Raw genomic sequence first — 17215 nt, 5'->3', positions numbered from 1 at the left:
GATTTTAATAATAGAGGCTAGCCGTTATTTACTAATAACCCTAAATCTGACGTCATAACCTGAGTCGGTTTGAGTCAGGTAATAGTGGAACTCGTGTGTTTGTGACGTGACATTGCCGGGTAATGGCCAGTAATTGTTGCGATTAGCGGCCCCAATTAACAGTCGAACGTTCGCGCCGGGCAATGGCGAATAAACGACGTGACGTAATGCCCCCGACCTGGCGTTTGTGGAGTCGCTCGCTTGTTATTGAAAGCGACGTGGGATTGATAAAATCGCTCGATTCAGCTCGTTTCGACTTTATTCGCAACTGAGCTTGCTCATCAAACGTCTGAAGAATTTAGAATTTCAAAAAGACTTTGAATTTTTTTAAAAGGGCTTCATTTTTAAATACCGCGCCGAAGTGTGACAGCAGTTTAAATTTAACGATATCTGGTGAAATTTTTAACATTAAGCTGCTGGTTTTAAAGTTGAGCCGAAGTGTGGGAAGATTTTTGCGGGATTGTCACCTCTTAATATACGAGAAATAACTGTTCTTAACGGCGAGGATTCTCACCTTGTACTGTAGCGCAGAGGGCTCCCTTGCAACAACTGTTATCACTAAGCCAAGATTGCGAACCAAGTGCGTAAACAAAGAAAGTGTCGAAAATAAAGCAGAGAAAGAAAAAAACGGCAAAGTTCGGGGTTTATAGAAGTAACCGTGCCGACCTAACTTCATTAATCGAGATTGAATTTTAGCGACAATTACCAATCAAGTGAAAAAGCTTAATAGCAGAAGAGTTTATTGGATTACAATCTACAAATTAAAGGAAAGCGAGAAAGATATTAACTTGACTGTTTAGCGCCTGTCAGTTTTTTTTAAATTATTTCCTATCACTGGTCAACAGTATTTTTTATACATCGTCATCATGCTTTTTTACTCAAGTTTTTCGTCAATTTTTTTCGTCGTCTCAACATCGTATTTAATTATGACGTCACTTTCAGAAGCAAGGTCCGGAGCACCTCGTTGGTGGTAAGCACTTGTTAACTTGTTTATTTAATAGTTAGGCTTTCTAGGGTTTTGTTTATGTAATTATGAAGCTAACCAATGTTTCCCTGGTCGATTAGAGTTGTACGAAGGTAATTGCGTCATTACACATCCTAGTATTTAGTCTAAACATCCCTAAAATGGAAAATAACTTTAATTGCAACCCAACTCTATAGCTTAACAATGGTCGTGACAATCAAGTCGTTTTGTTTGTGATGTCATAAAGAAAGCGATTAAGCGCGAACAATGGTCGCGGTATTGTTCGTGTGTCCGATTAGGGATCCTAAGCCAATTAATGACCGCACGTGGGTTAATTACAAGCTTAAACACGCGCTTGGTACAATACTTATAATCCCACAAGCTTCATGCGTTCATTAATCCCAATCTGTATTAGTGCTACGACTCGCGCATACCTTGTTAGCTAATTTACCAGCTTGCAACGTTGGCTGATTTCGCCCCACATCAAAGGAGATCTGGTAAAATAAACACGGGCTAAATAAAGGTATTTACTCCATCGTTAACAGTGGAATACTTATTGACATTTTGTAATCAGAGCGCCGCTGGTTTTTAATTGTGTTTTGGTAGAAACAGTTCAAATCGAGACCCGTCTCGCCCTTTGCATTGTCACGTGACATGTCATAACTAATGGTGCGTGACTAACCCCGTAAACTCACACCGTTTGATGCTGCAAATCCCCTTGATAGTATTTATTTTGGCGCACGTACGAGTGACTCGAGTTAAGTGGCACCAATTTATCACAATTTTAAAGGATTTTTTTGGACGCGGAACTATTCCGATAACGATTCAAGATCCGACGAAGTTTAATTTAAGTCTGTTTTCTTTCAAGAATGTGTCGCCATAATTTGATATTATTTTATATATTGACTCACGTATCTATATATTCATACAAACTATTTCACCGGAAATTTTTCGAAACCTTTAAAAAATTATGTAAAAATAGTCGGGTGTATGTGCGGTAATGTGACTAAATTTAAACACGGCCCTAATGAAGATCGTCTCGAAATTACCGGCAATTGATTCACAGCAATTTCGTTTCATTTAAGGGCGGGACCTTAGATGTTACATAAATAGGATGACATATTATTATTTTTGATATGTAAAAATCTGTGATTTTTGGTATATCAGTTCGATCAAAAAAAAACATTTAAGACATTTTTATAATTATCAAAGTTCCCTGTTCTATAATATTATTCAACTAATAAATGTTCAATTCTCCATTTGATGTAGTAACCATCTAAAAGCTAATTTTTTTACAATTTTTTTAGGTCTCTTGCATTGGCCTCCACCGAAGCAATAACTTGTTCTCGTATACCCGGTTTGGTACCGAAACAACTGCGATATTGCTCCAGACATAACGAGCTAATGCCCAGTATCGCGCACGGAACGAAACTCGGGATAGAGCAATGTAAATACCAGTTCAAACAGCGAAGATGGAATTGTAATACTCTTCCAGTGCGCCACGCTCGACCGAACCGAAGAAGGAGCGTATTTGGTCACGTGCTTGAAAGAGGTAAATATTAAACGAATAGATTTTGTCAATATTTTATATAATATAATTTTTTGAATACTTAATTAATTTTTTTAAATATTCCAGCTTCCCGCGAAGCAGCTTTTGTCCATGCCATCGCATCTGCTGGTGTCGTATTTACCGTCACTCGCGCATGCGCAGAGGGTCACCTAATGTCATGTGGATGTGATACAAGACCGTCAGGTAAATTTAAACACAAAATTAATATTTTTAAAAAATGGCGATGGCCATTTTGTTTTTTAATAAAATGTAAGTGTGGCCAAAAATCAAAATCGCACTGTAATATATTAAACGTGGATATTATTTTTCAGTGAGAGACGATTCTCTGTGGCTTTCCGGCGAGCGAGATTGGCAGTGGGGAGGTTGTAATGATGACGTAAACTTTGGCGTGGAGGTGTCACGTGAGTTTGCCGACGCACGTGACCAGGGAAGAGACGCACGTGCTCTTATGAATCGTCATAACAACGAAGCCGGTCGACAGGTACGGGAAATTTTTTAAATTTTTTCTAAAATTTTAAAGCTTACAAAGAGAATAGAAATCCTATTTTCGCAAAGTTTATTTTTTAGAAAATTTTGCACAAATTTGAAGTTGGTTTACACAGATTTAAACAATTATCTTATTCGCAGGTGATTTTGTCCAAAATGCGACAGAAATGTAAATGCCACGGGCCCTCGGGCAGTTGTGAAATGAAAACTTGCTGGCGAGCTTTACCCGAATTCTCCGATGTCGGCGACGAATTAAAACAACTTTACATTCAGGCTTCTGAAATGAAAATCGAAAGACACAGAGAGGCCCGAGGTTGGGTTGAATCTTTATTACCGAAGTAAGTTAAAATTTTCATTATTACAAAAACTTGGAATAATTATCGTCTTAAAATTAAAAAAAAAATGGCGACGTTGTTTTCCCACCATTTAAAATGTATTTTACAATTACATAAACTCCAGCGGGTAATTTAATATTTTCGTGGCTTTTCCAAAAAAATGAGAAAAGCTTTATCTTTATACCAGTAAACATCGCATTCTTTCGATGCCGCGTATTTTAATCGTTCTTCCGTTTATTTTGACACTGTGCTGTAAGTGTAGATTCGGTGCGGTCTCAGCCCTATTACCGGTCCACTTTGATGTAGAATAGGCCCTTTTGGTCTTGTTGTTTTCTCCAGCAATTTACCAGTGGCTAATCGCTGGTGTCTGCAACTACCCAGCCCTACAATGACGGCAATTTACTCGATAAAGCGACCGTTTTGCGTTCTTCAATTTGATACAGTCACATCCCACATTGCGCCTTTCGATATCGATTGACGCACATCGGGTCGCGATGTTTGTTTATTTGAACAGTTACAAGCGCGAGTCATTTCATTTCGCATGCGAAATTTACATTTCACTCAGTTACAACTCATAATTAGTATTGATTATACCCTAACCGCTGACTTTCGTGCTATTTCAGATATTCATTTTTCGACCCACCGGGCATTAATGACTTGATCTTTTTCGACAACTCTCCCAATTTCTGCGAAAGAAATGAGAAATTGGGGATCGAAGGAACGACCGGCCGAGTATGTGATGCTACATCCAGCGGTGTAAACGGGTGCGATTTATTATGCTGTGGACGTGGCTATGTTACGAAACGAAAGACGAAGGTCGAACAATGTAATTGTGTCTTCCATTGGTGCTGTAATGTGACTTGCGAAGAGTGTTCGATAGAATACGAGGAGCACACATGTAAATAAGGACATACATGCTTCAGTAATGTCACACGACCCTAACAATGGAGCTGCAGAAGACGACCATAGGACCTTATGAGTGGTGTAATGGCAATAGAGTGGGATTTAGCGGCAGAAAATTCACTGTTCTTCATATATTTATAATAAGCTTTTTATTTGCGCTGGCGCGTTTTTTGTAAAACAAGAATATATTTATACAAAAAAATTGTTTTTGATGCTTTTTTTAGGATTAGTTTGTCGTAGAAAGCAAAAAAGTAAATCGCGCAAAGAAAAAAAATACAAAAAATTAAAACTTCAACTAAATATAATGGAAACCTGTTTAGGAAAGTTGTTGATTTGAATCGGTTTTATCTGGAATTCCCATATAATATTTTGTATTCGAGTCTCGTTCTGCGTCATTTGTTTTTATAAACTTTGATATTCCAAAATATATCATTAAAAACCAGGCAAACATTGTCAATAGAAGTGGGTAATCTGGCTGCCCGTGTCTTATGATAATGTGAGTATGTGCGAGTTCTTCTGACTCACTTGCGCCAACGTGCGACACGTTTATATTAAGTTTGCTGTCGACAATATGGTGTTTCTCTTGTGCTGTAAGTTGGCGCATTTGGAATCCAGATACCTCTGTATGAAGATAATTGCGTGGAGCGCTTTTTAGCCCGACAACTTTATTTGAAGGCTAAAAAGTTGGATCAAAAAATAAATAATAAGTTGAACAGTAAATTTTGTCACTGATTTACTACAATTAAATCGTTGTTAATGAATTTTAAAGTTAATATTAAAGTTTGGAATTTGTTTTTACCTGACGATGACACTGTAAAACGGAATCCATTACCTCAATATTTATCCACTTTTCCTATAACAAATAATACAAAATTTAATTTATGGCTATCATATAAAAATCCAAATCAGTTTACAGCATCAAAGCTATAGAGCTTTTAGACAAACCTTTGAATGTTCATCTTTAAAAACGCAACTAGCTGCATCGTTGGAGGGTATTATAGCGCGGTACTTTCTAATTTGCTCCAAAGCACACGAACATTTCAGTGGATTACCTCGCAAACGAATACTTGGTAAAAATCGAGATGTCGGTCCTATCCCAACAAATGGGTCGAGCCCATGTTCGTTACCAAGAAATACAAGGTTGTTGAAACGTAGATCGACCACCTGCAGTAGATAATTCATCAGTAGTTTAAATAGCATTTGATTATTGTTAAGTAATAAAAATGGTAACTAAAATTGCCTTACTACCGTAAGGGTTGTAACGGTGAAATTCCTTGTTGAAATTTACGCAAACTTGGCGCGATATATTTCGTTTAATGCCTAAGGAGAATGTATAATGTGTTTTGCTGTACGCACGCCTTAACTGAAGCCATGCCTTTTTAACTCTTTGTTAGGCTGTAAAAATGGTTAAGGTTTATAATGTTCGTGTGTCAGATACACAATGGTATGTTAACATGTTGTTACACAAAATAGGGAATGTGTTATGATTTCAAAATGTATTCTTGAACAAAAGTATACAAATCAGATTTGGTTTACAGATTAAGGTAAATATGTTGTTTTTTTAATTATACTGAATTAGCATTTCTTACTGAAACACCTAACAAGCTTTTTTTTATAATTCTGACTAAAAACGCAACGTAATGAACATAGAGCCCTTGAATCATAATATAAGGGGTGACTCTAAATAGGCTGTGTGCAATGTGTGCAATGTGTGCAATGTGTGCAATGTGTGCAATGTGTGCAATGTGTGCAATGTGTGCAATGTGTGCAATGTGTGCAATGTGTGCAATGTGTGCAATGTGTGCAAATGTGTTCTTTGTGTTTTAGTATATAAATTTATATAGATTAACACGGGCAATAACTAATAACATATTTATGCACATTCCTCAGTGTAAAAAATGATTAATTAATGATCTATTTTCTTCAAATATCGTTTAGAAAGACGGCCCTATTTCGCAAAACACGTGATATCATAATGCATCATCGTCTTGTGTCACCTAAAAGCGCGCGCTTTCAAAATAAGTTTTTTATAAGTTTTAGTTTGTAAAATTAAAAAATTGACACGGGAAAAGAAAGATAACATATTTATGCATAATCCTCAGTGTAAAAAATAAAAAATTAACGCTCTATTTTTTTCAAATATTGTTTGGAAAGGCGGCACTATTTGGCAAAATACGAGATATCATTATGCATTGTCCTCCGTCACCTGAAAGCGCGCGCTTTTAAAATTAGTTTTTTATAGGTTTTAGTTTGTAAAATTAAAAAATTGACACGGCAAAAGAAAGATAACATGTTCTTGCACATTATTATTAAAAAAAAATATTAATTTACTGCTTATTTTGTTTCAAATACTGTCTAAAAAACTGTATATAACTACGCGAAAATAAAATTTCTCGCGGTAATTAAAATGCCAAATCCCCGCTGTTTTGAAAAAAAAAATTTGGCCGAAGTGTCTGGTTACCATTGTACACACTGGCCATTTACCCATCTAGTTTTGTTTACCAATAAAACAATAATAAATTTACATTTTTACCTCCATTACACTGATTACACTCATTGCACACATTGCACACATTGCACACATTGCACACATTGCACACATTGCACACATTGCACACATTGCACACATTGCACACATTGCACACATTGCACACATTGCACACATTGCACACATTGCACACATTGCACACATTGCACACATTGCACACATTGCACACATTGCACACATTGCACACATTGCACACATTGCACACATTGCACACATTGCACACATTGCACACATTGCACACATTGCACACATTGCACACATTGCACACATTGCACACATTGCACACATTGCACACATTGCACACATTGCACACATTGCACACATTGCACACATTGCACACATTGCACACATTGCACACATTGCACACATTGCACACATTGCACACATTGCACACATTGCACACATTGCACACATTGCACACATTGCACACATTGCACACATTGCACACATTGCACACATTGCACACATTGCACACATTGCACACATTGCACACATTGCACACAGCCTATTTAGAGGGACCCTAATATAAGTAAATGCAAAAGGTTTTGATTATTCTATTGATTTTCGCTTAATTTTTAAATTAATTACGCAATCGATATTATCCTATTTAAATTGATTTGTGACTATTAATTTGTTTAGGTCCGAATTAATTTAAAACTTAATGTATTAATAAAATATTATAGTCACAAAATTGATACTATATTCAAATACTTCGTATATGTATTAAACATCGCTTTTACCTGAAGATATATGAGATTTTTAAATGTATTTCCTGCCACAGATGAGATAGCGTTATAGGATAGATCCATGTACTCGATAAAATCTTTAAGTGACACAAAATCGTTAGAGTTCACACTTTTTAGCTTGCCATGTACAAAGATAATGATGTTTACGTTGGGCGTTACGTTGCTGCTATTACTTACCTGGGAATTCATATAAAAAATATAGTTTTATTTACGAGTTTTATATGAGCAATTATATAATTAAATTAAATATAGCATCGTATAAGTTATACATACCGTCGGAAGTTGTATGAGATTTTGATTGGTGCAAAAAATCATTTTCATTGGAAATCTGGGTGAAAATGAAATTTTTCGTCCAACGTTTATAAATTGCAGTTTTAAATTTTTACTGATGCCTCGGTCACGTGATGCCCCACAGTTACAAGATTGCATGCACATTGTGTCATATGTTGTCGTCGCGTCCACATCATTGTAATTAGGTCCAATAAGGTTACTTGAATGTGAACTAGACTGATTGGAACTGTTAAGCAATGCAAGCAATATAGCCAGTAGGAATTGAAAAATAAGCATACCGTTAACCATAATTTACCTAAATAAACAAAGCGTCTTAAAAATAAAATATTCACCTACAGCCAATTTTTGGTTCAACTTTCCCTTTTATTTTACTCGGGTACTTTTTCATAGCTTAGTTCTACGCCTTAAGGTTAGTTTTATAGTACGCGATATATTTTTTGTGAACCTTTAAAATGAATATTTTGTAAATAGCTTGTTACAAAACTGACTGCTGAATGAGTTTTTAAACCTCAATACATTATGCATGCCTTGTTTCCAATAGACCTTTTTTTAATCGATGAGTATTATAGTTTTAATCGATGAGTATTATAGTCCATTTTACTAATAGGTAAAAGAAGATGTAATATTTTACAAGTCAATTATTTTGCTGTGTATCCTAATAAACACACCAACAAGAAACCGGCATTTTAAATTATTTATCTTTCTAATAAGTTGCAAAATATTAGATATTATAAAGTTTTTTATTGTATGTGCTTATAATCACCTTATGCTCCTACCATTACCTCGAAAAACTGTTAGAATATGCTGAAATATTTTAACTAAAAATTCTAAAAACTATTCTTTATGACCTACTTAGATGGATATGGGTATAATTTGAATCACTTATATGTAAACGGGAACTAATAGTGCCATTAATTATTCATTTTTTTAGGCTTGTTTAGACGATTCTACCTAATCAGTGTAACAGTTTCTAAATGAAGATTTTAAGAACAGTGGTCCATATAAAAGACTATTTATAACATTTCAAAACGTAACTACGGTTAGCTCACTCTAAAACGTAGGTTTTCTAAATTGGTGTAAAGTTAATAGTTTTTTTTATAAAGCTTTTTAAGAAAAGTTTATTTTATATAAATTCCTAAACCAACTAGCGTTTAAATCCGGTTCAAATTTTTACGTAAAATATAATATACAATACCTAAAAAAAAAATAGGACTAAAACCTCACCTAAAATACAAAATGAAAGCGTAACCCTGGTTAATACCTAAGAAAAATTTATAAAAATAAAGGAGTGCTAATCTGTGAAAAAAATCGGTAATGATTATTTTTTATGCACTTTTGGTCTATTTTAGTCTCAAGGGTCTTAATACGCGGCATGTTAATAATTAAAACATATAACGAAATTGAAAAAAAAATCGTAAGTCACTTTATTATGCATTAGAACAGTTTTTTAAAGACAGTTTAATCAATAACTAATTTAGTAATTCCCGCTCCGTAACTAGCTGAACACATAAGTAGCCACAATTAATTTTAATAAATATTTTTAAAATATATATTGATTTTAAAACGATTTTTTGAGGCAATGTTTAATAATTTTTTGCTTTATGAGTGCATACTATAGGTTGCTTTATCCATATTTTTATAAATTTCTTCAGCATTTATATAAAAATAAAGAAGTGTACAAAAATTATTTTAATTTATTACAATTCACAATATAATGATTAAAAGCAATACGATTTTTTTCACATTTCAGTCTTTTTAAATTCCATTCCATCGGGTGGTTTTACTTCCACCTTTTCTTTCCCTATGTCCCCCCAATTTGTGCTTAAAACGGTTCCCCCAGACTCAACCTAAAATGCATAAATTGTTTTAATAAATTTAGGTAACATAAATTTAATAAACATTATGAAAAAATTTTAAAAAGTTGATAAAGTTATGTAACTAGTTGCACGCTTTGGAAATTGAATCATTTTTTAAAAGAAAGAGATTATGATTTAAAAAAGGCTGTTATAATATTGCTTATAGAATCAAATTTACTTACAAATGACTTGTTCATCGCCTTTCTGGTTTCATCACTTCCATCTCCATAAATTTGTTGAAATAATTTGTTTAATGCCTCCTCTCCTTCTGGTTCTTCCTTTTTCTCTTCTTCTTTTATGTCACAAACCAACTAAATAAAAGCACATCACATAACATATAACTATATACACAAGAATTAAATATTTATTTACAAATAGTTTTACAAGGAACATAGTTCTACAGTAACACATACTTTGTTCCAGTCTCTTGTATAATGAGCCGACGATGGATATTTATTGGTGTCGGATGAACCGGTTTTCACGTTAACTAAATAAAAACAATTTTTTTTGTTAAAATAGAATTTATCACTTTTTTTAATCAAGTAAACAAAAAACATCACTATATAAATATAATATTATTTAAGAATTTCAACATACTTTAAAACAAATACATTTTAATTAATAAATAACACACATTGTTTAACATTGCTTTCTTCCCTTTTTCCTTCCAAATTTGACCACCTGTTGCTTTCTGCTTTTGCCATTTTTATTTCAACTTTTGTAGATAAAACTTTAAAGCTGCATCGGCTCGGATCAATGTCATTTAAAAGGTTAAATTCCAAGTCACAATCAAGTTGATTTGTTTCTGTGGGTCGAATTAAAACTTGAAGCTATAAAATAAAAGTAAAAATTAAAAATTATATGTATATATTTATTTTCTTATAAAATATATTTAATAGGTTATAGTGCAATTTTAAATAAATCTAAAAAAAAATTTATTACATCAGTCTGTCAGTACATACTTGGTTTTGAAAGAAGTTTATGGTAACAGTGTCTTTGTTCAATTTTTTGGCAAGAATGCTAACCACTACATGACTATCAGTTTGATACCATTCGTGCCTTAAAAAATTAATCTAGTAAAGTTGAGTGTTAATAAAATATTTTTGGTATTGGCATGGGTAGTACTAAAATACGGGATACGAAAAGTTGCGGGGTGTGGGAAATACTGAAGCCGTATGTAAACATTAACAAAAAGATGCTGAATGCGGAAAAGCGCAGGATTTGTATATTCTTTCCCAATCTTCCTTTGCACTTTATAGTCGTTTTAGCATCATTCTATTCATTCCTATGCCTTTGAAGTCAACCCCGTATTATCCCCAAGACCTTGAGGTAAATACTGCATTTATCCCGCAGTAAAGTACAAAAATGCCGTTCCATCCCACAATTTGCGAATTTTTATTAACGTTTACATACGGTCCCGCACTATCCCGTACTTTAGTATAGTCCGCATGGCATTGGCATTAGGTATTAGTAAAACAAAACCAATAGACTAACCTTGGTTGTGAAGCAGTTTTTACTGTGGTTGTTCCAGTATTAACATCAGTTTCTTGATCTACATTTCCATTCATTTTTGGGTTATATATTTTAAAACTTGCAAAAAAAGTCAATTTTTATATAAATTTAAACGCGCGAACGTTTGTTTTTTTCAGAACAATCGAGAAACGTTTCCCAGAACGAAAAAGTAAACAAATCGGAAAATCAGTGATGCCACTAAGTTCGGTATCGATCATACAAAATTGTGTAAAATTTACAAATTATATGTCAAAAAAGGCAATGGTAGGTTTTATGGTAACGCATAATAAATTTAAAGTAGAAGTTTTTAATACACTTTAAAACTTATTTAGTAAAAATATTTTAAAAAGGTATTTAAATTAACATACCTGTGTAGTGTTTCCAAAAACAACGAAATTAAAACACGTGTTTTTTAAACGGAATTTTTAAACGTCACATAGTTACAAGGGATGTACTTAATTAGTTGGTGATGCTGGTATGTTTTACAGCTTTTAATATTTTTGCTTTACACAGGTGTGCTCAGTGTTTAAAGTGTCAATATTCTTTATGATCAAACCATAATCAAAAGCTAGGTATTAAAGATGCTGCCTCAAACAGATACTCCTCAAAATCTACGAATTTCGCACATGGAACTAAACCCACGAAAGAAAAAGAATAAAAATCTGTTTGAAAAGTTTATGGACGGCGATTCACCGATTATTTTTATAATAAAGTTTTTTATGGGAGCAGCTTTTGGAGCATCAATGGGTTATGGTAATTTGTCATATCTGTTAATAATGTTACTAAATGTTAATTTGATTGTCTTTCGTGTACATTTAAAAATGAATAGTAGTCTAACTAGTCCTTCATTACATAACATTTTGTAGCACTCGCATTTAAAAATTTCACGCAGGTTACTTTCGCATGACGTTTGCCAGTGCATTCACGCTAGAAGAAGGTAAACTTAAGGACTGGGTCTTCGGTATTGTTGTATCTTTAGCTACCGTAGCATGTGCTGTTTCAGTACAATGTCGGTGTATAGCTGTGCTTTGTGGGCCAGCAATGATGGGAAAAACTGGCCGTGGTGTGCTACATGGATTGCTTGCTACGTGGATTTTAGCTGGTAGCACTTTTTTTTATAAAGTTACGTGCTCTAAGAAGTATGTTTTTTTAAAGAATTTTAACTTAATGATGCTTTTAACAGTTTCTGGTACCTGTTGTTTTTAAATTTTAGCAAGGTAATTTCTTTTTATTTTATTACGTCACATAAATGGTATTATGTTAATAAATTATGTTTATGAAATCACCAAGGTCCGATTGCAAATACGTTGTATCACGGTACCCAGGCAATCGCCAGTTTAACCTGCATCGCCAAAATGCAGTCAGCTCAAACTAGTAACCTGATCACCTTACTCCATGCTCCCATTACTGCCGGCTACAAAACACTAGTGGTAAGATATAAATAGGAGAAGAGATATCAAAGCCTAAGTTTTAAGCTAGTGAATTGCCAGCCCCTACACTTAAAATGTAAACTAGTTGAAACAATTTTTAAATAATAAATGTTTAAAATGTTAATATGAAAACATTTTGGTATTTGGGTATAGGAGGAATCAGAGATTGCCAATCAATCTGAGCACAAACTCAACAGCAAACTAAAACAAATGTCCGGAGACTTATGGAATGTTGAAGGTGAAAATCCCGAAGCGGAAGGATTTAAAGATGAAAAAAATCTTGGTCAAAAGTTACACACGGAAGCATATGGCCGATGTTTAGGTAAAATTAATAAACTTTTAGTGTTTTTATTATTCGTATCATATTATTTTCAATTGTGTGAAATGTTTTGGTTTTACTTATTTCAATGTATTATGTTCAAAAATCCACGTATGTTATTCCAAAATGTTGCAGATATGTTTCAATATGGAGTGGACGAGTGTAAAAGAAATATGGCTCGAAAGTTGGATGATTGCTACGCAGCAATTGGGATTCCTATAATTCAAGATATTCTTTGTTTAATATTCAGGGCTGAATTTGTGTGCCACGCAGTAAACTGTAAGTTAATTACTTAAAGTTATTATGAAACCAGTAAATCAAGATTAAGTAAGTTTTTTGACATTTACCCTTTTTTTAAATTTATTTACCGTTTCAATTTTTCTTATCTGCGTAACTGTTAAACGTTATTGCAAATATGTAGTTTATTCTTATATTTTAGGGTTTAACTCGTTCTGTAGTGAAATTCCATCAGTGGACACTGTTGGTGTGAATAGGCAATATGGGGAAATGGTCGACACTTCGGATGAAATTTCGGAAAATTTTGATCAGGAAATGGGATGGAGGGTATGATATGACAAGCTATTTTCTTATTCGTAACTTAACACGAAAATCTGAATTCACATTTCCTTATACAATTTTAACAAAAACTAAAACCACTGATTACATCAAAATGTCGATTTTTTAAACTTTTTCTACTAGTATCATAAAAAGCTATTTGCCGATTGTGTTTATTTACACTCTTTAGGTTCCGAAGGTAAATCGTGAAACTGGAACGTTAACAGTTGATGAGGTGGTACAGAAAGTTGATGGTGAAATCGCTCACAAGAAACTTTTATTTAACGTTCTTATCGGAATAGTTAAAAAGATTGTGGCAGTTTCGTTTATCTTGGTGTTGCACTCGTGAGTCAATGTAAATTCTAATTAATATAAAATTTACTAAATATCAAATTTTAAATTACTCCTCTAATTAGTGTTTTTTTTAATAAACACTGGTGTAGGATCAAAAAGTATTTTATGTCCAAATGTTATTTAAAAATTTAGCATTTGTTTAAAATTTCGGTATTCAGACAAGGTAAAGTGTTAGAGAAAGCAGGAGTGGATAAAAAAAAAATTTATTGTCTGTAGAAATGGCATTTTTAAGCACATGGGTTTTAGTTAAAAGTTTATTTGGTAAAATGTTTTTTTTTATATGACAGTTATCCTAAAATATTAATTAATATTGTTCTCAGTGCAACTGGATACAACTCAAAATATTTAACTGATTTTCGTTTTGACAACTTATATGTGACCACCTATTTTGTTCGCAAGGATACTGAACGCAAAAACCAAGTAATTTTGTGTATAACTACTTTATATTAGTTGATTTTAATCTTTAAGTTAGCGTTTATTTTTATTAGGGAAAAAGAGGATTACTACCTCTTACTAACCTTGAAAAGCGGAATCTTATTTTTCCGCTTTCAATCTGGCTCACAAACGCCGAGAAAAAAAATGTCGTAAGTTGAAAAAATTTAATTTTTATCTGGATAACTTAATTACTTTTAATTTAAAAATATGTATATCGTTAATAGTTGATTTTTTTTGCAGAAATTCAAAATTTTAAAGTTGTTGTTCCAAGCGTTTTTTACAACACTTCTCTTCATTTTTGACTTTGTTATATTTTATAGTCTTGATCTAATTGTACGTCACGGAAAAATTGATCTTTATATCCAGGGTTATCATAAACTCAATGGTAAAATCATAAACTCAATGGTATTCTTTATGTGTTATTTAGGAAAAATGTTTTAATTTTTTTATTTTACTTTTTTAAAAGTTGCGATAGAAGGTGAAGGCACGGTTGCACATTTGTTAAGTCAACTATTCGAACCCTTTAAAGACAATCAGCATGTGCTTGAAAGCAAATTAAGCAACCTTGGTAAGGTTACAATCATTTAAAATTTATCAGTGTTTCCTTAGTCTAACAGTAATACCGTTTATTATATTTCTACAAATCTATTTTTATACAGAATGCTTACCAAAACCTATTCGAACGACTAACGAAACAATGTACTGGATTATTGGCATGTATTGTCTTATATTACTAACGCTTTACCTGGACACGTATGCATTACGTTTACGTCACGTGGTCGCCTCATTTGCTTACCGTAAGCGAGAAAAGGCACGCGTGATCTATCTGTATAGTGACGTCATAAGGAGGCGCAAGAATCAAGTTTTTTACACAATGATGTCGATCCAGAAACTGGCTAGAAATTTTAGACTAGTAGTAAGTAGTTATTTAAGGTACATTTTCCTAGGTTATACCGTATTTAAGGGCATAAATATAAACCCTAATTTATCATTGTTGTATTTTTCGCATTTAATTTTCGTAACAGCAACGTCATTCGTTTCTTGCTGGCCTAAAAGCTAGATTTCCTAGTCTTTTACCGTGCTTTGAATTTTTGAATCTTGGAAGGCCAGTGTGTTTAATATGTGAAGATCACGGCACTGACAAAAAGCCGTTAGTGAGATGTAACGAGACGAAATGTAGAGTGTTTTATTGCCAAGTCTGTTGGAAAGAAGTTGGGGTAAGTAAAATTTAATCAAAATTCGTAAAGTTGGTTTTGTTTGGACTATTTTTTTTTATTTTAACCGATGTGAATGGACCCGGGTTTGTTTATTGTTAGAATGTTTGTTGGGCATGCCAAAGTTACGAGCCGACCGAGGAAGAGCGTATGAGGTTTCACGCAGACGGGGAAGAGGACGTTTTTATGAGAGATTTTGAAGAAGAAGTTGATTTGAGAGAACAGCAAAATGAAGAAGGAGAGGAAGGCGAGCCAAGTGATTACGAAAAAGAGGAGGATACAACCGAAGACGAAATAGCAAATAATGAAAGTTTTAACTATTGAAAAAAGTTGAATCAAAACACCATGCAAATTTATTGGTTTTCTAGTTTGATTTATTGTTGCATATTAATAAAAACAATGTTAAAAATGTGTTTAATAACGCTAGTAGTTTAGTTTGTTTTTTGTTTAAGTTTTTCTTTCTTTTTTGCTTTTATTTCTTTGGCTTCCTGCTTCTTTTTCCTTTTTTCCTCTCGCTCTCGCGCGTCGTTTTGCGGCGAGGGAAATAGCACAATACTGCTCATACACATCGCTGCGAAAGTGACTAAACCATTCATTCCACCGATCACCCTGCAAAATTAAACAATGTGTTTAATTAAATTAACAAAATATACGGGTAAGTTATTATTTCAGTTTTGATCGCATTTTAAAAGTATTTATGTTTAGATGAAACCTTTTTCAAAGGTAGGTATGGTTACCTGCAAATTGGTTGAGCAAGTACAAATAGAACCATAACATTAACCGAAGCGCGACTGTCTGTCACAAGTATATGCCCTCCTTTATATCGATACATAAATAATCCAAAATAGGCGGCAGTCACCATTCCGTAATATGCAGTCAGGCCTGTTATGGTAATCATATTTTACTGCACTGTTTTTTGTTCTACAGCTTTAAATACACGAACAAGGATAAGTTATAAAGGGTTGCATTTTACTATGCCTACGCTTACTTTAATTTAAAAGCTCTGTTATTTTTAAGCTACGTTAACTATTCATTCCGTTATTTACTTTTTTTTGCGTAAAATTGTTAAGAACTAAAGGTAGGTATTATAACACTACTTTTTACAACACGTTACAAAGAATTGTTGAAAGTCTGCGTTAATCAATAACTACCAGCCATCACGCTGTTGACTTAACTGCAAATATGCTTACGATATAATTTATTAGGTTATGGCAATTTTATTGTTCATTATTTTGTGTAAACACACATTAATGTTAAATTAAAATTTTGTTTTCAAAAATCAAACCGTTTTTGCAATTTTGCAGCGCGGTATCAAAATTACCAGTAAATATTGTTTACATGTTATATGATATTAAAATAGGTTTGACGTATGAGTATTATACTTTTATTTGTTGAAGGGGTTACTGGGAATGAAATATGATCCCGACTTTGGTTTGGGTATACATAGACACCTCGATTTGTCACAAACTTTCTTCTTTACCTATCCCTGCATTGTAAATACAAAAGGATATTGAAATAATTGTTTTGCGGTTTGTGGACGTCTGGCGTAATAGTTTAACATAATAAATATCACCTTGACTGTTTTGTGCGCTCTCTTTTTACTTTTAAGCATACACCTATTTAAAAACAGCGTCGAATTTAAGGGGTTATCATAATAA

At 33.3% G+C, this 17215-nt stretch overlaps 4 protein-coding genes across 4 annotated transcripts; 2 read left to right on the top strand and 2 right to left on the bottom strand.

Annotated features, from left to right (window-relative positions):
- Positions 1 to 87: 87 nt before the first annotated feature.
- On the top strand, positions 88 to 4442 carry LOC145741614 (protein Wnt-3a-like). Its single transcript, XM_082559223.1, has 6 exons — positions 88 to 1009; positions 2311 to 2555; positions 2640 to 2756; positions 2885 to 3054; positions 3201 to 3397; positions 4018 to 4442. The coding sequence occupies exons 1-6, from the start codon at positions 906 to 908 to the stop codon at positions 4298 to 4300; spliced, it is 1116 nt and encodes a 371-aa protein (XP_082415349.1). The 5' UTR covers positions 88 to 905; the 3' UTR covers positions 4301 to 4442.
- A 4840-nt stretch (positions 4443 to 9282) lies between these two features.
- On the bottom strand, positions 9283 to 11379 carry LOC145742864 (protein SGT1 homolog). Its single transcript, XM_082560695.1, has 6 exons — positions 11233 to 11379; positions 10701 to 10797; positions 10373 to 10568; positions 10152 to 10225; positions 9921 to 10049; positions 9283 to 9729 (listed from the first exon to the last, which is right to left on the bottom strand). The coding sequence occupies exons 1-6, from the start codon at positions 11304 to 11306 to the stop codon at positions 9622 to 9624; spliced, it is 678 nt and encodes a 225-aa protein (XP_082416821.1). The 5' UTR covers positions 11307 to 11379; the 3' UTR covers positions 9283 to 9621.
- A 452-nt stretch (positions 11380 to 11831) lies between these two features.
- LOC145741436 (E3 ubiquitin-protein ligase DCST1-like) lies at positions 11832 to 15881 on the top strand. The gene is given in 14 exon segments (XM_082559025.1): positions 11832 to 12003; positions 12143 to 12352; positions 12541 to 12728; positions 12834 to 13002; positions 13135 to 13278; positions 13439 to 13563; positions 13745 to 13899; positions 14229 to 14328; positions 14397 to 14492; positions 14584 to 14728; positions 14810 to 14911; positions 15003 to 15259; positions 15369 to 15560; positions 15660 to 15881. Coding segments are annotated over 14 exon segments (2277 nt in total).
- Positions 15882 to 15988: 107 nt separating this feature from the next.
- Positions 15989 to 16455, bottom strand: LOC145741435 (uncharacterized). Its single transcript, XM_082559024.1, has 2 exons — positions 16295 to 16455; positions 15989 to 16166 (listed from the first exon to the last, which is right to left on the bottom strand). Exons 1-2 carry the CDS (start codon positions 16453 to 16455, stop codon positions 15989 to 15991), a joined length of 339 nt encoding a protein of 112 aa, XP_082415150.1.
- Positions 16456 to 17215: the final 760 nt, after the last annotated feature.

The sequence above is a fragment of the Corella eumyota genome, chromosome 2 (assembly GCF_963082875.1).
Source record: "Corella eumyota chromosome 2, kaCorEumy4.1, whole genome shotgun sequence".
NCBI classification, from domain to species: Eukaryota; Metazoa; Chordata; class Ascidiacea; order Phlebobranchia; family Corellidae; genus Corella; species Corella eumyota.
The sequence above is the reverse complement of the archived record's forward strand: the minus strand, read 5'-3'. Positions and strand labels throughout refer to the sequence as shown.